At 45.8% G+C, this 20572-nt stretch overlaps 1 protein-coding gene across 3 annotated transcripts; it reads right to left on the bottom strand.

Annotated features, from left to right (window-relative positions):
- Positions 1 to 552: 552 nt before the first annotated feature.
- LOC134021829 (zinc finger CCCH domain-containing protein 6) lies at positions 553 to 19603 on the bottom strand. 3 transcript variants are annotated; one of them, XM_062462887.1, is made up of 13 exons: positions 19065 to 19603; positions 17539 to 17746; positions 17085 to 17207; positions 16662 to 16866; positions 13693 to 13832; positions 13284 to 13439; positions 12761 to 12875; positions 12424 to 12533; positions 7507 to 7760; positions 6939 to 7302; positions 6716 to 6806; positions 6324 to 6497; positions 553 to 2830 (listed from the first exon to the last, which is right to left on the bottom strand). In XM_062462887.1, the coding sequence occupies exons 1-13, from the start codon at positions 19148 to 19150 to the stop codon at positions 1440 to 1442; spliced, it is 3417 nt and encodes a 1138-aa protein (XP_062318871.1). In that variant the 5' UTR covers positions 19151 to 19603; the 3' UTR covers positions 553 to 1439. The 3 variants fall into 3 exon arrangements, with proteins under 3 accessions (XP_062318871.1, XP_062318870.1, XP_062318872.1); XM_062462886.1 differs by having other exon boundaries at positions 6716 to 6851; positions 6984 to 7302; XM_062462888.1 differs by having other exon boundaries at positions 6716 to 6851; positions 6984 to 7302; positions 13284 to 13421.
- Positions 19604 to 20572: the final 969 nt, after the last annotated feature.

The following is a 20572-nucleotide window of genomic DNA, read 5'->3' as shown; positions in this document are numbered from 1 at the left end:
CAGCTTAAGTGTATCAGACACCTGCACCGTACAGATCTGGAATAAATACTTAAATTTTCTCTTGAAATTGTATTTGGCAACTGACTTCATTGACTTGGTACACCAATAGGGTAGACTAAGAGACTTCTTCAGTACTATAGATATTGCTATGCAATTACATGGTAGTTAATGTAACTTTCATGTAAATGGTTGCTATGCAGTTATATGGCAGTTAATATTGGCTTAACCCTCGTGCTGCCTTCGGGTCACATGACCCAAAGGTTCATAACGAACCATCGTTGTGTTTACCCAATACAAAAACAAATAAAAATAATTGTATTTTAACCTTCGCAATGTGGGGGGTCTGAGACAGCCCAACGGTTAAAAGAAAATGCTTCACTTTGTTTTTGTATACGGTAAAGTTGTCGCAATACGACGGTGGGTCACAATGACTGATGGGTCAGAATGACCCGAAGATAACACAAGGGTTAATGTAGTGATGCAATGTAGTTAGATGATGGTTAGTGTAACCTTAATGTAAAGCATTGACATATTTAATAAACAACAACCCAAAACACCTATAAGTTTATTTAAGACACACGGAAAAGGCAGCAAGACATGATGAGCTCCTCTTGGAACCATGATGTCTACAAACTGAACAGAAAAATAAAACGTTACAACATTCATAAAAAGCACAGCATTTGATACAAAACAAAGCTTTTAAAGGGTGACATTGTCAGAATAGAAATGACAACAGTTGAATTCATGTGTTTAACATGACCAGCACCAAACAGTAATAGAATCACAACAACCAAGTGACGCAGAACATCACATTGCTGACGCTCTGAATGCAACACTTTTACTTAATAATACGGAAACAGAAAATGAGAAAGGGTTAAAAGAGAGTTCTGCTCAGCATTGTTAGTTATCTCCCTCAATAACAACTGGAGTCTCTTGTGAACTATGACAGTTTCCTCTCATTTCTACACTTTTATACTTAAATCACATTACAGCCCCCCCTTCCCCCTATACATTTTCTCACATTTGCAGATTGAAGACTATTTAACCCTAACAAAGTCAGCGGGCTCTGAAGTGCCAGTTTAACGTTTAATAATGACTACAGATCTGTTTATGTGCAATAATGTAATAATATTCTCCTTAGATCAGTTATGAACAGTACAAATAAATAAATATGTAAAGCTCAGTCATGGTACATACATGTGTATTCAATATTCAGAAAATATACATTTTAGATAAAATGTGTACATATCACCAAGCAGGACGAGTGTTCACAAGTGATCACTAACTCAGGAGTGTTCACTCATGTTCACTAACTCAGGAGTGTTCACTCATGTTCACTAACTCAGGAGTGTTCACTAGTGATCACTAACTCAGGAGTGTTTACTCGTGTTCACTAACTCAGGAGTGTTCACTGGTTCACTTGTGTTGACTAAAAAGGTTCACTGGCAGAAAGGGGAAGCAGTTGGATCAAACGTCTTGAACACATCTTTCAGTGGTCTATCATTTACCTCCTCACCTCCTTTCTCCTCCTTTCCCTCCTTCTCCATCTCCGCTACCTCTCTCTCCTCTTCTGCCACCTCCTTCTCTTCCCCCTCGTCTCCCTGTGCCCCCCCCTTCCTCTGTGGTCCCCCCAGACGGGCCTGGCGCGGATCTGTGTAGGGGGGTCTGATCAGACCAGCCAGGGCTTGTATGGGTAGGTGGTGCAGGGCAGGGGGCTGGGCTGGGGGGCTGAGGGACTCTGGGGGGGCAGGGAGCTGGGAGCCGGGCCTGGAGCTGTCAGAGGGACTATTGCCTCCCTCTGTGGGCTCCAGCCCAGCTACTGGGGCAGTCCTGGGGGAGAGGGACGTTGGTGGAGGGGGGGTGTCTCTCTTGTCAATTTGTTTCAGGATACCAGCCTTCCTGAGGGTCTCAGTCTGGTCTCTGAGGGGGGGGGGCGCCTGGCTGCGAGGGTCATAGAGGCTGATGCCGCCCAGACCCTCCAGACCGCCCCCAGGGGCCAGGCGGGGGGCATAGGGGGGCAGCCGCTCAGGTTCAGCCCTGTGAGCGGCAAGAGGGGTAGAGGGGGTGTGAGAGGAGCCAGCCTGGTTCAGTCTGGGGTCCCCACCTCCCCCCTCCTTCAGGCAGGCTGGCGAGGCATCCAGGCTGGTGGAGCGGCCCAGGCGGGGGTCCAGCGGCTTGGAGCTCCGCGATGGACGCCGCACACCCTCCTTCAGCCTGGCAGCCGCGAGGCGTGGGTCGATTGGTGGGGGTGAAGAAACGGGTTTGGGGGAGGAGACAGGGTGGGCAGGGACGCGGTTCATCTGCGCGTCCGCAATGAGTGGGGGAAGGGGCAGGTTGATGGAGGGGTCCTGCCTAGGGATCAGCAGGGGGATGAGGTCCTCGGGGGCCCACACCACCGCAAGGGCCCAGGGAGGCCTCGGCAGCAGCACATCCACTCGGATGTGGCTGCACTGCTGCAGCTTTGAGCGGGGGTCTCGGAGGGACGCCCCAGGGCTGGCCTCCATGGGGATGAGCACCGCCCTGTCCCTCAGCTCCCTCTCCCCGTCCTCCTCCTCCTCCCCGGGGCCAGGCCTGCCGTGGCGCAGGGGGGCTGGGGGACGTGGCTTACGGGGGTCTCTGGTCAGGCGAGGGTCCAGAGCTGACTCTGCGTCTTTCCTCTGGTCTGGGGGTTGCTGGCGGGGGTCTGTCTTGGTCCGGGGGTCGCTGGGGGCCCCCCGATCCTTTAGGCGGGGGCCAGGGTGGGGGGGTGGCTGTTTCTGCAGAGACCGGAGGATGGCCGTCACACCGCTACCTTCCTCCTCATCGCTGGAGTACCAATCAACAGGCTCGTCTGGAACACAGCACCAGGGGTCAAGACTTCAGAACCCTTCGGACAAACACGCCCAGAGCCCTAACCCACCACCCAGCCACAATTTTATTTATATTTTTAATTTATAAAATAAGTTGATTTCCCCAGCTGCCTATATTACAGCTGTGTACTAACATCAACTGCCGAACTGAGGGATGATGCATTTAGCTGGCTAGCTATCTCCAAACTGAGGGATGATGCATTTAGCTGGCTAGCTATCTCCAAACTGAGGGATGATGCATTTAGCTGGCTAGCTATCTCCAAACTGAGGGATGATGCATTTAGCTGGCTAGCTATCTCCAAACTGAGGGATGATGCAGTTAGCTGGCTAGCTATCTCCAAACTGAGGGATGATGCATTTAGCTGGCTAGCTAGCTCCAAACTGAGGGATGATGCAGTTAGCTGGCTACCTAGCTCCAAACTGAGGGATGATGCAGTTAGCTGGCTACCTAGCTCCAAACTGAGGGATGATGCAGGTAGCTGGCACATATCAAATTCATAACATAGCTCCCACTATGTTGTGAATTTGAAGGGACTAGTGCACCGTGCCCATGATGCAATCGGTGATTAATATGCCAGTGAAACATAGAAATACAAATTACTTAAACTATAGATAGTGTAAAGTGCCTATGATAAAATTGGTGGCACACACACACAGATTCCTGGAATTATACATAGGGCACAGTGCCCGCAATGATGTCGGTGACATCATGAGATTTCTTGGGGTTAGGGCTTGTATGAAGTAGTGGACCAGAGTAGTGGGCTAGTCTAGTATGAAGTAGTGGACCAGTCTAGTGGGCTAGTCGAGTATGAAGTAGTGGATCAGAGTAGTGGGCTAGTCTTGTATGAAGTAGTGGACCAAAGTAGTGGGCTAGTCTTGTATGAAGTAGTGGACCAAAGTAGTGGGCTAGTCTTATATGAAATAGTGGACCAGAGTAGTGGGCTAGTCTAGTATGAAGTAGTGGACCAGAGTAGTGGGCTAGTCTAGTATGAAGTAGTGGACCAGAGTAGTGGACCAGAGTGGTTCTCATCTCCCTCCACTGGCTTCCCATCATGGCCCGTATCAGATTCCAGACCCTGGTACTGACCTTCCGAGCAGTGAACGGGACTGCACCCGACTACATCAAGTACAGTTAGGTCCATAAATATTTGGACATTGACACAATTTTCATCATTTTGGCTCTGTATACCACCACAATGGATTTGAAATTAAACAATCAAGATGTGCTTTAAGTGCAGACTTTCAGCTTTAATTTCAGGGTATTTACATCCAAATCAGGTGAACGGTGTAGGAATTACAATACATTTTATATGTGCCCCCCCCCCCCCTTTTTAAGGGACCAAAAGTAATTGGACAATTGGCTGCTCAGCTGTTCCATGGCCAGGTGTATGTTATTCCCTCATGGGAGTTCGTTATTTCATTGACAAGGTGCAGATAAAAGGTCTAGAGTTCATTTCAAGTATGGTATTTGTGTTTGGAATCTGTTGCTGTCAACTCTCAATATGAAGTCCAAAGAGCTGTCACCATCAGTGAAGCAAGCCATCGTTAGGCTGAAAAATCAAAACAAACCTATCAGAGAGAGAGCAAAAACATTAGGTGTGGCCAAATCAACTGTTTGGTACATTCTTAAAAAGAAAGAACGCACTGGTGAGCTCAGCAACACCAAAAGACCTGGAAGACCACGGAAAACAACTGTGGTGGATGACAGAAGAATTCTTTCCCTGGTGAAGAAAAACACCTTCACAACAGTTGGCCAGATCAAGAACACTCTCCAGGAGGTAGGCGTATCTGTGTCAAAGTCAAAAATTAAGAGAAGACTTCACCAGAGTAAATACAGAGGGTTCACCACAAGATGTGAACCATTGGTGAGTCTCAAAAACAGGAAGACCAGATTAGAGTTTGCCAAAAAACATCTAAAAGACCCTGTACAGTTCTGGAACAACATCCTATGGACAGATGAGACCAAGATCAACTTGTACCAGAATGATGGGAAGAGAAGAGTATGGAGAAGGGAAGGAACTGCTCATGATCCAAAGCATACCACCTCATCAGTGAAGCATGGTGGAGGTAGTGTTATGGCGTGGGCATGTATGGCTGCCAATGGAACTGGTTACCTTGTATTTATCGATGATGTGACTGCTGACAAAAGCAGTAGGATGAATTCTGAAGTGTTTCTGGCAATATTATCTGCTCAGATTCAGCCAAATGCTTCAGAACTCATAGGACGGCGCTTCACAGTGCAGATGGACAATGACCCGAAGCATACTGCGAAAGCAACCAAAGAGTTTTTTAAGGCAAAGAAGTGGAATGTTCTGCAATGGCCAAGTCAATCACCTGACCTAAATCCAATTGAGCATGCATTTCACTTGCTAAAGACAAAACTGAAGGGAAAATGCCCCAAGAACAAGCAGAAACTGAAGACAGTTGCAGTAGAGGCCTGGCAGAGCATCACCAGGGACGAAACCCAGCGTCTGGTGATGTCTATGGGTTCCAGACTTCAGGCTGTCATTGACTGCAAAGGATTTGCAACCAAGTATTAAAAGTGACAATTAGATTTATGATTATGTTAGTTTGTCCAATTATTTTTGGTCCCTTAAAAAGGGGGGGGCCACATATAAAATGTGTTGTAATTCCTACACCGTTCACCTGCTTTGGATGTAAATACCCTGAAATTAAAGCTGAAAGTCTGCACTTAAAGCACATCTTGTTGTTTCATTTCAAATCCATTGTGGTGGTATACAGAGCCAAAATGATGAAAATTGTGTCAATGTCCAAATATTTATGGACCTAACTGTATCTCCTCCAGCCTTACACCCCCACCCGCCACCTACGGTCTTCTTCTGACAACCGCCTGGTGGTCCCATCTCTCAAGAGCGCCCGGTCCCAACCCAAGCACTTCTCCTGTCTGGCCCCCCAGTGGTGGAATCACCTCCCCACCTCCATCAGAGATACTGACTGTCTCCATACCTTCAAGAAAAGGCTCAAGACGCACTTGTTCCGGGAGTACAACGGTACTTAGGAATGATTTGCTGGACCTGGTGTTTCCTCCAGGATCACAATGACTCTTACTGAGGGACTTGTTGCTCTTGTTGGTTAGTTGTAACTGATTTAACTTCTGTACTCGCTGTGAATTATATTATATTATTGTTGCTTGATTTTTCTACAGGTACACTCTTGCACTTATGAGGTTCATGTTGTTTAATTTGTAACTTGTTTAACTACGTGCTTTTATGGTTCTCCCCATTGGCACTTATTTGCTTTTCACAATGTATGCTTCATGTTTGGCTACTCGCAATGTTTTGGGGCTATCTCGTTGTTATGATCAGTGACCTATGCTCTTTTGTAAAACTCTCTCTTGGAAGTTACTTTGGATAAAAGCGTCTGCTAAATGAATAAATGTAAACGTAAATGTAGTGGACCAGAGGTAATTATAGCACCACCATGGAGCATCATAGTGTTGTTTGAAGCCTTCACCTTTGTTTCTGCTGGCAGCAGCATTCTGCCCCTGTCGTTGCCCTTGCTGTTGCCCCTGCTGATGGCTGAGATGGAAGAAGAGGGCATTCTGCATGGCGGGAGGGAGGTTTTGTATCTGGGGCTCAGCACCGCCCTGCTGGACGGAGGACTGAAGGACAGCCAGGCTCAGATCCACTACAGGAGAGAGATGTACACAACACTACACTATCAGGGACCATAAAAACGTATCAACTGGGGGAGACACTGGGGGGAGACACTGGGGGAGATACTAGGGTAGATACTGAGGGAGACACTGAGGGAGACACTGGGGGAGATTTCTTGTATTCACTCCTGGTCCTATAACAGGTGGCGGTTCCAAAAATAATTGCTCTTCGGCACTGCAGGCTACCCACCTCCTGCATCCATGGCTTGACTCCTGAAGAAGTTACTCATAAACTCAGCCGGGTTCTGGCCCATGTTCTGGCCCATGTTCTGGCCCATGCTGTGGCCCATGCTGTGGCCCATGCTCTGGCCCATGTTCTGGCCCATGTTCTGGCCCATGTTCTGGCCCATGTTCTGGCCCATGCTGTGGCCCATGCTGTGGCCCATGTTCTGGCCCATGTTCTGGCCCATGTTCTGGCCCATGCTCTGGCCCATGCTCTGGCCCATGCTCTGGCAGAGGCCTGGGAAGTGCAGGTTCTGGAGCATCTGTAGGTCTGGCATTGGGGGAAAGGATGGCACCTGCATGTTCATTTGGGGCCTGGGGAAGGGAGGGGGCGGACCTGGGGGGGGCATGGGGAAACCGGGCGGGGGGAACAGTCCAGGCGGGCTCTGGGGCACGGGGGGACCCGTTTGGGGAAGAAGAGGTACCCCCATGGGGCCTGGGGAGACAGGGGGTGGGGGAGCGTTGGGGTCCGGTGGCATCAGACCCGCATTCTCCATATCCTCTGTCCCCCCCTCCCCCTGAAACTGACCTCCTGGAGGAGAGAAGCTGGAGCCACTGCAACATAAGCACACGGGAAGAGCAGAAATTAGTCTGGTGGTGATGGTGGTAGTGATGATGGTGGGGGTGGTGATGGTGGTGTTGATGGTGGTGGGGGTGATGGTGATGGGGGTGGTGATGGTGGTGGGGGTGATGGTGATGGGGGTGGTGATGGTGGTGGTGATGGTGGTTTTGTTGTTATTGTGGTTGTGGTTGTTGTACCTCAGGCCTATTTTGTGAGCCAGATCCACTGTGGGCTGGACCTTGATCTCAAACAAGGATGGAATCTTCCTGCCACCAGGGCCAGCACCAGGACCAGGACCAGCACCAGCCGCCTCAGTGGGGCTGCTGGGGCCGGGTGTGGGCAGGAGCCCCACTCCAGGGGGGGGCTTGGGGAGGGGGGAGATGCCCTGCTTCCTTAAGTCCTCCAGCTCCAACTCATCCTCGTGGGCAATCTCCTCCTCGATGTTGATGATCTGGACAAAAACACACACACAGACACACACACACACACACACACACAAAGACAGACACACACAGACGGAGGTGAAGATGAGGATGTTACTCCACGTCTGAGAAAAAAACATTAGCCTAACAAACGAAATATAAGGTTAACTTTGAGATAACATAGTTAGGGTTATGCAGAATTTCTGGAAGAGAGAGGCTTCTCATCTTCTTAGATCAAGAGGTCATGTTGTGGAGCTCACCCTAGTCCACATATATATATATTGTTCAGACTGACAGGTCAGTGGGTAGAAACTATGCTGGAAAACTATATTTGAACTATTCATTGTATATAAGACTGTTTGTAATCCACTCATGTAATTGCCTTGACTGGTTAAATGATATGGGGTCATTCTAATAAACCTAGTCAACCCTTTTTAATTGTCGTGCATCTTTCCGGCCACCGATTGACATCAACCAAACACTAGTTCGCAAACAAACCTACTGTTAAGTCCATAAATATTTGGACATTGACACAATTTTCATCATTTTGTCTCTGTATACCACCACAATGGATTTGAAATAAAACAAACAAGATGTGCTTTAAGTGCAGACTTTCAGCTTTAATTTCAGGGTATTTACATCCAAATCAGGTGAACGGTGTAGGAATTACAATACATTTTATATGTGGCCCCCCCCTTTTTAAGGGACCAAAAGTAATTGGACAATTGGCTGCTCAGCTGTTCCATGGCCAGGTGTATGTTATTCCCTCATGGGAGTTCGTTATTTCATTGACAAGGAGCAGATAAAAGGTCTAGAGTTCATTTCAAGTATGGTATTTGTGTTTTGAATCTGTTGCTGTCAACTCTCAATATGAAGTCCAAAGAGCTGTCACCATCAGTGAAGCAAGCCATCGTTAGGCTGAAAAATCAAAACAAACCTATCAGAGAGATAGCAAAAACATTAGGTGTGGCCAAATCAACTGTTTGGTACATTCTTAAAAAGAAAGAACGCACTGGTGAGCTCAGCAACACCAAAAGACCCGGAAGACCACGGAAAACAACTGTGGTGGATGACAGAAGAATTCTTTCCCTGGTGAAGAAAAACCCCTTCACAACAGTTGGCCAGATCAAGAACACTCTCCAGGAGGTAGGCGTATCTGTGTCAAAGTCAAAAATTAAGAGAAGACTTCACCAGAGTAAATACAGAGGGTTCACCACAAGATGTGAACCATTGGTGAGTCTCAAAAACAGGAAGACCAGATTAGAGTTTGCCAAAAAACATCTAAAAGACCCTGTACAGTTCTGGAACAACATCCTATGGACAGATGAGACCGAGATCAACTTGTACCAGAATGATGGGAAGAGAAGAGTATGGAGAAGGGAAGGAACTGCTCATGATCCAAAGCATACCACCTCATCAGTGAAGCATGGTGGAGGTATTGTTATGGCGTGGGCATGTATGGCTGCCAATGGAACTGGTTCCCTTGTATTTATCGATGATGTGACTGCTGACAAAAGCAGTAGGATGAATTCTGAAGTGTTTCTGGCAATATTATCTGCTCAGATTCAGCCAAATGCTTCAGAACTCATAGGACGGCGCTTCACAATGCAGATGGACAATGACCCGAAGCATACTGCGAAAGCAACCAAAGAGTTTTTTAAGGCAAAGAAGTGGAATGTTCTGCAATGGCCAAGTCAATCACCTGACCTAAATCCAATTGAGCATGCATTTCACTTGCTAAAGACAAAACTGAAGGGAAAATGCCCCAAGAACAAGCAGGAACTGAAGACAGTTGCAGTAGAGGCCTGGCAGAGCATCACCAGGGACGAAACCCAGCGTCTGGTGATGTCTATGGGTTCTAGACTTCAGGCTGTCATTGACTGCAAAGGATTTGCAACCAAGTATTAAAAAAGTGACAATTAGATTTATGATTATGTTAGTTTGTCCAATTATTTTTGGTCCCTTAAAAAGGGGGGGGCCACATATAAAATGTGTTGTAATTCCTACACCGTTCACCTGATTTGGATGTAAATACCCTGAAATTAAAGCTGAAAGTCTGCACTTAAAGCACATCTTGATTGTTTCATTTCAAATCCATTGTGGTGGTATACAGAGCCAAAATGATGAAAATTGTGTCAATGTCCAAATATTTATGGACCTAACTGTATATAGCCGACGAAATGCCAAATAACGAAATCAATTTGATGCTACTTTGTGATGAAAAAATAAATCTGATAGCTGCTAAAGTGTACATAGCACCTTCCTCACACCATGTGCAGGAAGCCAGAAGTGTTTTCATTTTGAACTTTATAATTTCTTGATAAAAACTAGTGTTACTACTTTCATATTGCTGTACTATTAAAGCAATAAACCACCTGCAATTACACCTGGTTTGCAGATGGCATTCGAATGGATCCCAAATGTGTTTGGTGATGTTTAGGGCTGCAACTAACGATTATTTTAATAATCGATTAATCTGTCTATTCTTTTTTCGATTAATCGGATAAAAAAGCATTAATTTCCAACCCTTTATTCAAAAACAGAACTGACAGTGCAAATTCACAGTGTAAAAAATCTTCAGAATATGCACAAACAGGCACACAATTTTGAAAAAGTTATCAAGATTAGCATGGATTTAATGCTATTTTCTGAGATGAGCAATACATTTTAGTTTTGTTAAAAACTATTGAAAATTGAAAGGTTGTGGAAGTAGGCCAGATTTTATTAGAATAACCTGGTGTATATGTGAGATTTTTCAGTACAATTCTGAAAAGGTTGTTAGATTTCATGCATTTTTCATAGATGAGCTATTTCTTATCATTTTGATCGAAACTTAATTGAAAAGGTAAAGGGTGTGGAAGTAGGCCAGACATTATTATAATAATCTGGTATATATTTGAGATTTTCTGACACAATTTTGTAAAAGTTAAGATTTGCGATGATTAAGCTATTGATAATTAAGCTATTTTAAGATTAGTGATTTTCTAGCATTTTATTTGAAACTTCATTGAAAAAGTAAAGTCTGTGGAAGTATACCAGACATTATTAGAATACTCTGGTGTTCATTTGAGGTTTTATATTCATAAAGATATTATAAAAATCATAATTTAAAAAAATTGTATGGGTAGTTTTCACCCGGTCCCTAACGCAACGCTGCAAAGTAGCGTCTTCCGAATTTGAGAAGAATGTCGAATATGAAACTAACTTCACCTCGGTCAATTAACACACTTTTTCGATTTATTTAGTTTGAAATGCTTCCACACCTTGGATGACTTTGGTCGTACTGATTTCTCCATGTGTTTCAGAACGTTACTCAACAACGTCTCTCCGATGGTCTTTCCTCTACCTCCTAAACTTTATTTTTTAATACTCAAACATCTCCGCGACTTATTGCGTGGCGTAATAATCGCGCGACACAACAAATCGATAATGAAATTCGTTGCCAACTCTTTTAATAATTGATTTTTATCGATTTTATCGATTCGTTGTTGCAGCCCTAGTGACGTTTAGGTCAGGGGTTGTTACGTCCCCCCCTATCTGTCTGTTTCAGTGTGCCTTGAGCGTGTTGGTGTTCTCTGTGTTGTGTTCCTGTGTGTGTTCTGTTCTGTGTGTTCCGCAGGTGGTGCTGGTTCGCCCCTGGTTTTCCGCTCATCCATGCCTCCCTCCCTTCCGTGATGCCGTTCACCTGTCAATCAGCAGTCATCCCATCATGCCCTCCTGTATAAATTGTGTTTGTTCTGTTTTTTTTTTCTTCTCTTGGTACAGAGTAGGCATCCACTCTGCGTTGTGGTCCGTGTGTTTGTGTTTTGGTGAGCATTACTATTTCTGTGTTTGGCCAGGTTTGCTTTCCCTGGGGGAAGGGGACGCACTTGGGGAGTGTGTAGGCTAGAGCCGCCCGCGGGCACACATCACCCGTAGGGAAAAGGTCTGTGTCTATACACACTAGGCTAGTTCTGGGCGGACCCCCCCTTGTACTTTGGTTAGGGCACCTGATTAGTGTGCCAGGTTAGTTCTATTTTGTGTGTGGTAGTTTAGGACAGGTTAGGGGTGGGTACTTTGTGTTTGTTTCTTTGCTTTGGTACCGTCCAGCCCCTTTCCCCAAACATACCACCGCGTAGTAACGTTAGCTTACTGAGGCGAATAAAGCCCTGTTTGACCGTGGTTGCTGTTTGGCATTGTTATTGGTGTTTTGCTCACACACACATCTGGGGGTTCTTGGGCTGTGGGGTGTCGGGTCCCCCTCTTACGGGAGGTAGATTATAACAGGGGTCTGTGCAGTTTTTTCAAACCAAACTCAACAAAACATTTCTGTATGGACCTCGCTTTGTGCATAGGAGCATAATCAAGCCTAAACAGGTAAGGGCTTTCCTCAAAATGTTGCCACAAAGTTTGAAGCACAAAAGTGTCTGGGGAAGCATTTCATGCTTCAGCATGAATAAATCCATAATCAACTAAGGCTCTAGCCCAAAACCAAAAATAACCCTACGAACAAAGAGGTCCTTACAGAAATGTTTTGTTGAGTTTGGCATGTATGTCTATAATATGTAAGGAAGAACTATATTCTCCACAGTGAGAAAATATTTGTAATATATATTCATTTTTGTCATATAATATCCTGGCCTAACCTTTCCAACACACGCACGCACGCACGCACACACACACGCGCGCACACACACACACTTTCTGCCTCACCTTGTCCAGCAGCTCTCTGGTCACATCAGTCAGAGGCTCATGGGAAAACTTGCAGTTATCGCCTTGGTAACACTTGGCTCCTGTGTGGAAGAACTTACATGGATATTCACCTACAGACTGAGTCAAGGAGGGGTTGGAGGTCAAAGGGTTGGAGGTCAAAGGGTTGGAGGTCAAAGGGTATGTTTTAAAGTCTGAATACTCATTCATCTCAGCATGAACACACAAAACCAGAATACTGGAAAACAGATGGCAGTCTGATTGAAAAAGAAAAACTACATTTGAGTAGGTCTAATCACTCTTTATTAAACTAAACTTTGATGGCATTCATAAAGGATACTGTGCATGTAAATGCAGTGGTCTCCTTTGCTGCAGTAGCCATGGAGGTAGAATTTACACAACTCCTTCTTCTTGTCTGGAACCACCAGTTCATGTTCAAATTTACACTGCTCTCCCTGCAGGCAAAAAGAGGTAGCACAGGCTAGGTTCAACATTTCATATATACTTATTCATGATGCACTCTGTGTATAGAAAGCAGGAAGGACTCTGAACCTTTTACTTTCAGTCAGTACTGCAGCTGCCCTTACAAAGTACATACTGTACTCTGCACACCATTGGGACTAAGTTATATAACCATGCCGTGAACCGGCTCAGACAGGTTCATATCGGTCCTCTGTTGTACGCTGGACACTTTCTCCTCAGCTGTGGGTCATACAGCCAGGACGGCCTGCTTCTGCCAGCTCTATTGGTTCTACTGGCTCGCTGGCCTTTCAGATGTATCTGATTGGTGCAGACAGAGCTTACACATGTATCTGATTGGTGCAGACAGAGTTTACAGATGTATCTGATATGTGCAGACATACCTTGATGCACCGGCCCTCCAGGAAGTACTTGCAGATGTTTCTGCCGTTGTGCTCCACGGTGTGCTGGCTGATAAATTCCTTGCTCATGATTGGTCGTTTCTTCTGGAACCCTTGGGATCCCTTCAACTCCCTTCCCTCCTGTGGACACCATGGCAACTGAGATGTTTGACAGTTAGTTAAGCCTGTTAACCAGTTGTCTAAAGCAGTGGTCTTCAACCCTGGTCCTCAGGGCCCATCATCCAGTATGTTTTAAATGTTTCCCTGCTCCAACACACTTGATTCAATCAATGGAGTCATTACTTACAGTAGGTGTGTTGGAGCAGGGACATTTCTAAAACATACAGGAGGGCCCTGAGAACCAGGGTTGAAGACCACTGAGATAGGGGAGAGGGAAGCATCTCTATCTTACCTGCTTGATCCCATCTCCACCTAACTCAGCCCCCCGGCCTCGGCCACGCCCCCAGTTCTTCCCCTTCAGCTTTCGGTTCTTGCTGATGATGCCACGCCCTCTGGCCACACCTCCTCCTCGGCCACGCCCCCGTTGACTGACTGCAGACAGAGGAACTGAGTTAGTCTGTCTGGTGAGGTCTGTCCTGACCCCTCTACAAATAGAACATACACAGGCTCTTTAACACTGGTGCTTAGCAACGGAACATAGACAGGACCCTAAACACTATGGTACTTAGCAATGGAACATAGACAGGCCCCTAAACACTATGGTACTTAGCAATGCACTGCATTCCCTTGGGCTCTGCAAAATTAGAACTTTGCACAGTGCCCGGTTCTCAAGATAAGTCGGAAACTCCCATTATAAAACCACAGACAGACAGACAGACACACACACACTCCTGGCATTTTTAACCCTTGTGTTATCTTCGGGTCATTCTGACCCATCAGTCACTGTGACCCACCGTCGTATTGCGACAAATTTACCTCATACAAAAACAAAGTGAAGCATTTTCTTTTAACTGTCGGGCTGTCTCAGACCCCCCACATTGGAATGGTTAAAAGAAAATTATTTTTATTTGTTTTTGTATTGGGTAAAATTGGGTAAACACAACAATGGTTCGTTATGAACCTTTGGGTCATGTGACCCGAAGGCAGCACGAGGGTTAAAGGGTGCAGGTTTAGGTTTAGGACGGTTGGATTTAAGAATTTTTAAGACCTTTTCAATACCAGGCATAATTAAATTTAAGACCAGTTTCATTCGAACAATTTTTTTAAGAGCACACAATACCACCAGTTGCCATCCTTATGGGACATTGTTTATTGATCAATTGCAACATAAGTCTTTGAGCAACTAACTAAAGGCAGTGACAGTGACTGCACTGAAAGCTCTGATCATCGTTTTAAAATGATCTTACAAAATGTACACCGGAACTTGCACACACTGCCACTAACTTGTTCTGACCACGGTGCAAAACTAGTAATGTAACCAATTTTCATTAAATTTGCACTTTCCCCATAATTAAAGTGCAAACTTTTCTCCATGTAGGCCCCAATCCCAATGTCCCCCCTAAACCCTAAGCCCTGAACCCTCACATACTTACTTGACATCACCTAGTTACAGTGGTGTAGTGGTAAAATTAGAGGTGGGTAAACTATGAATTTTATTATTTATTTATTATTACGTTTCATTAGGCCTATTTAGATAGAACCAGTAAGGTTGGCTTGTACCTGCATCATCGTATTTGAAAGCACGTTATTAGGCTAGCCACTAGCGTTTGTCCCTGTCTTAATGCGATGTTGTGCGAACCAAAACAACGTTTACAAACGTGAATTGATCTTACTCTGTACTTGAGGCCTTTTGCGGGCATCCGTGGTCTCTTCAAAAATCGCCTGATATCCATGGCTAATTAATCCATTCCGAACAGGTAGGCTAATCCACAACGTGTGTTTACATAGTAGGCCTACTTCGTGGATCCTGATTGGTTTTGCCGCCGCAGCCGCAACGCATTGATTGGAGGGTCACAGACCATATATAGCGCAGTTGAAATGATTCAGACTACAGCGTTTATATGTTCAACAATATGAAATTTAGTTTTTGGCGTTTTAAAATTACACCAAATTTATTTCGTATTATTCCAACGGCAGAATACGAGGCACAGGGAACTTAGATGCTCGTAACGCACATAAACGCTATTTGGAGGTGGATAAACGCAATTTCCGCAATTTAGAGGTGGATAAACGTTATTTCCCAATTTCGGGAGGTGCGTAAACGGCGTTTACGTGCGTTTAGCCCCCACTACAACCCTGCCTAGTTAGTTAGTTAAGAGGCTGCAAGGGCTCAAAATGCTATAAATTGGAATGGGACAGCACCTGCATTATCGGCAAAATAGTAATGTGGTTGGATCAAATCTGATGAAAGCATATTTAGAATTTATCATCAAAACACAACCTACGCACAGTTCTGGCTATATTAACTATCAATGAGCTTTGTGTTTATAGTTACATGTTAACTTTTATCTCTATGTTTATGTCAGGGTTGGTTGCTCCTTCCGTGCATGCTTGTTTGTTTACCGATCTTCTTCTTTCTTGTTTTATGATGCGGGTTTGACAGGATTTTTCTCTTGCTTCCGGGCTTCCCCTGGTCACCCTCGTGCTTCCCCTGGTCACCCTCGTGCTTCCCCTGGTCACCCTCGTGCTTCCCCTGGTCACCCTCGTGCTTCCCCTGGTCACCCTCGTGCTTCCCCTGGTCACCCTCGTGCTTCCCCTGGTCACCCTCGTGTTTCCCCTGGTCACCCTCGTGCTTCCCCTGGTCACCCTCGTGCTTCCCCTGGTCACCCTCGTGCTTCCCCTGGTCACCCTCGTGCTTCCCCTGGTCACCCTCGTGCTTCCCCTGGTCACCCTCGTGCTTCCCCTGGTCACCCTCGTGCTTCCCCTGGTCACCCTCGTGTTTCCCCTGGTCACCCTCGTGCTTCCCCTGGTCACCCTCGTGCTTCCCCTGGTCACCCTCGTGCTTCCCCTGGTCCCTAAGCCCTTACAGACTTAGTGAGAACGCACCTCAAGGTCTGTGAGGGTGGACATTGGGATTGGCCCTACTAGTATATGGTTTGCGTACCTAGCGACCCCCCACAATCATCTAACTGTCGTTGGTTCCGCTTTTTTGTTGTTATAACAGAGGAACACGTTTTTTAACATGAAAAAAAGGAACAAATGAAAATCAAATAACCTTCGTTATGGTATCGGCTCAGTTGCTTTTTTAAGGCCTTTGAAACGTGAATTTAAGACATTTTAATGCTAATTACGGACTTCTTTTTACATTACAGAATTAAAGACCTTTTAAGACTTTTTAAGTATCCACGGATACCCTGCATTAGATAGATAACAACCATCTTTGTAGAGGATTCATATGAGAGTGAGCATGAACACACTTACACTTTTGTTGTTGTTGTTTGTGTTGAGCCCTCGAGTTTCCTCGCTTGTGGTCCTTGTTCTGCCTCCCTCGGCCCTGGCTGGGGTCTCCAACGTACTCCTCCCCCTCTGCTCCTCCTCCTCCCTCTCCTTCCTCGCTGTAGTCACTATACCTGCCCTGTGGGGACCTCGGCATGTTGCCATGGCTCCCTCTCGACTCTCGCCCCGGCTAAATAGAGAAATTAAGGGAGGTGGGGGGAGGGGACAAAGAGAGAGAGGGTTTTCATTTAAACAAATAGCTCCACTCCATGTATGATTGTAGATAGAGGAGGATAGATGGAAAGATACCCTTAACCTGTGACAGACAGGCAGATAGAGAGAGCGAGAGAGAGCAAGAGCGAAAGAGAGAGAGAGATCGATCGATACTAGGATAAGTAAATAACTGACCTTGGCTGAGAGGCTGTCAGGATCACGGGTGCTGCCCTTCCTGGCCCTGGGCCTCTCTCTCTCTGGGCGGTCAAGGTCCGAGTCATAGCTGTCAGAACTGGAGCTACTGGAGGGGGAGTGGTGCTTGGGACAGGAGAGAAGAGAGACAGAGGGGAGGAGAATGGAGGGAGGAGAGAAGGGGAGGAGAGATGGGGGAGAGGAGGGATGGGGTGAGGAGAGATGGAAGGAGGAGAAATGGAGGGAGGAGAGATAGGGGGAGAGATGGGTAGCAGGGGACAGAGATGAGGGAGGGGGAGGAGAGATGGTTGAGAGATGGGGGAACAGGGAGGAAAGACGGGGAGAGATGGGGAGGGAGGACAGAAGGGGGAGAGATGGGGGAACAGGGAGGAGAGACGGGGGACATGAGTAAATTTGATAGTCATTTGAACTGATCAAATATTCTACCTCTTCTTACCTTCTGTCTGTCGTGTCTCCTCCTCTTCGACCTCCTCTTTTCTTTTTCTCTTGTTTTTTTGTATCGTTTTCTGGAGTGTCTGTGTGACTTGTCATCTTTTTCTTTTTCCTTCACTTTCTCTTTTTCCTCATTCGCCACTTCTTTGGTCTCCTCCTCAATCCCAATCCCTTCGTCATCTATCTCTCCATCTTCCAGCTCGCCATCCTCTCTTTAAAGGTAGATCAGAACACCACTCCATATTAAGACACAAAGTTGTTGTCCCAGACCAGCCTGGCCCCAGACATAAGGCCAGACCAGCCTGACCCCCAGACAATAACTCAGACTAGACGAGCCCACTACACTGGCCCACTACTTCATACTAGACTAGCCCACTACTCTGGCCCACTACTTCATACTAGACTAGCCCACTACTCTGGCCCACTACTTCATACTAGACTAGCCCACTACTCTGGTCCACTACTTCATACTAGACTAGCCCACTACTCTGGCCCACTACTTCATACTAGACTAGCCCACTACTCTGGCCCACTACTTCATACTAGACTAGCCCACTACTCTGGCCCACTACTTCATACTAGACTAGCCCACTACTCTGGCCCACTACTTCATACTAGACTAGCCCACTACTCTGGCCCACTACTTCATACTAGACTAGCCCACTACTCTGGTCCACTACTTCATACTAGACTAGCCCACTACTCTGGTCCACTACTTCATACTAGACTGGCCCACTACTCTGGTCCACTACTCTGGTCCACTACTCTGGTCCACTACTTCATACTAGACTAGCCCACTACTCTGGTCCACTACTTCATACTAGACTAGCCCACTACTCTGGTCCACTACTTCATACTAGACTCCACCAACCACACCTTACATCTACCTTGGCACATTTTACACCAGCAAATACATTTTCACTGACAAAGTATGTAGACATAGCTTATATCTGACATTATGAGAAAATGGTACTAGTTCAACCTCCCTAAAATCTGACCGGTATATGATTATACTGGATACATAGGTGCTACGGGTCAATGAGATGAGGTGTGACGATGCTTAGAAGGAGGGGGGGCACACATTGACTATGAACAGACAATGTCCACTGGTCTCCTGGCCCACATTGACTATGAACAGACAGACTGTCCACTGGTCTCCTGGCCCACAGTTCTCAGGTTGATCAGTAGGGGCGGTATATGCCTAAATAGGCGGGGCATATTACATAATCTTAATATACAAACTCCCCTGAAAAAATGCAATAATGTAACCAGATGATGCCTTTGCCTCTACCGGAAAGCATTCTGTTCTCCCATAACGTGAGAACAAGGCATTGAAATCACAATGCTTCGGTAACGAATCCCTTCTCACACTACAAGCATGCAAAATATATTGTACAGGCCTGGCGTCGACAACGTTACTTGAGCCACAGTATATAAATAACAGCACAGTCACACAACCATGGAGAGTCGCAGTTGGACACGCACAGATGAGCGGTTGTAGAATTATTACAGATAAGAATGTTACTCGACCTTTCCTCCTCTGCAAGTTCAGAGTCTGTCATGTTTTTGTCAAGAACGGGGGTTGGGGGAGTGCAGACAAGGCTCACAAAAGCCATGGAGGTTGGAAGCGGAGCTGGCCTCCTCCGACACAAGAGTGGGTGGCACTGAGTCAGTCAAGGAGACGTTGGTTTGGGAGAGATGCTGAAAGATCGTCAGTCTGGAAAAAACTCACGGTAACCGTTACATGTCTCGACAGAGACAGTAAACAGACATCTCCTCATGTCAATGTCGTATTAACTCAGTAAACACAGCTTGATAGACCCCGCTTTGCTAATATTCCGCCGGTTGACAGCTGCCATGGTGAAATAATGTAGACGGAGGGAGAAACACACTGTAATGTAACCAGTGACGTTGATAACAGCATCTTCATGGTATATTTCATCCGAAACATGATGTGCATGTTCTCAAAATGGCATCTAGGACCGAAGAACATCTTTTCCCTATCAAGAGTTTTAGTCCACGAATTTATACCGCTCGATCTGGATCTATCTAACCTGATTACTACAAAACCTCAAGCAATTGGCCAACATACCCTATCATGTTTCCTTTCTAAAGGTATGACAATGCCCATTGGTCCAGAGAGCTGTCGGTTATTTCCAACATCTGGTGCAAGAATAAAGTGTGTGAGACTTGCACTTGTATTAATCACAAACAACAATGTTTGTAAAAAAATAAAAATAACGAAGAAACTGCGTCTCGTTTTTCAGTGTGCGTGGCAATTCAAGCAACGTGACTTAGCAGCGCCTGTTCCTAGAATAGGCTAGTTGTGCAATGTTTTTTTTACATGATTACTAAAGTGCCTAGGGAAAGCAGAATCTAGGATTCCGGATAGTATTGAGCTTGTTTATGACCAACCCTATCTATTATAGTATTAACCCCCGCGCAGTAGATGGCAGTATCGCAGGAAAGAAAGAAAAAAAGGGGTGGGTTTTGGTAGCAAACGGAACAAAAACGCAGAAGTTACAAGAACCCGCCTCGTGTGCCCTCTTCCAAAAAGCGAGTTTACTAAATAATTGCAATGATAATTATTTCGGTTAGTCTGACACATTTCCTGTTGATTCATACCAGAAACAAAATTAAACATGGTTCAAGCTCAGTTACAATGGCAACCTATGCTGCGAAACTAACCTGGTCCGGGGGGCAAGTTACTGTCAAGCAAAAACCCTGTTGCTTCACCCGAGTTCCCAACACTGACCCGACGGGATGATTTTACCACTGACTATCTTGCGTGTTGCTATTAAGCACAGTCAGTCAAACAATTCAAATGTATAGAAATTCAACATCAATAAATTAGGTTATGCTATAGGGTTAGGGATATTAGGAATTGTTGTGTGTGAAAATAACTAACTGCTACTAAGTCTAACCCGAACCCTACTACTAGGCTAGTACCAGAGCCTGTCTAAGGAGAGCCTGTCCACTCCCTATTAGCCCCATTGTACCGAATTATGTTGCAGTTACACCAGAGTTCCACTGGGGGT

This window comes from Osmerus eperlanus, chromosome 6, assembly GCF_963692335.1.
Source record: "Osmerus eperlanus chromosome 6, fOsmEpe2.1, whole genome shotgun sequence".
Classification (NCBI taxonomy): domain Eukaryota; kingdom Metazoa; phylum Chordata; class Actinopteri; order Osmeriformes; family Osmeridae; genus Osmerus; species Osmerus eperlanus.
The sequence above is the reverse complement of the archived record's forward strand: the minus strand, read 5'-3'. Positions and strand labels throughout refer to the sequence as shown.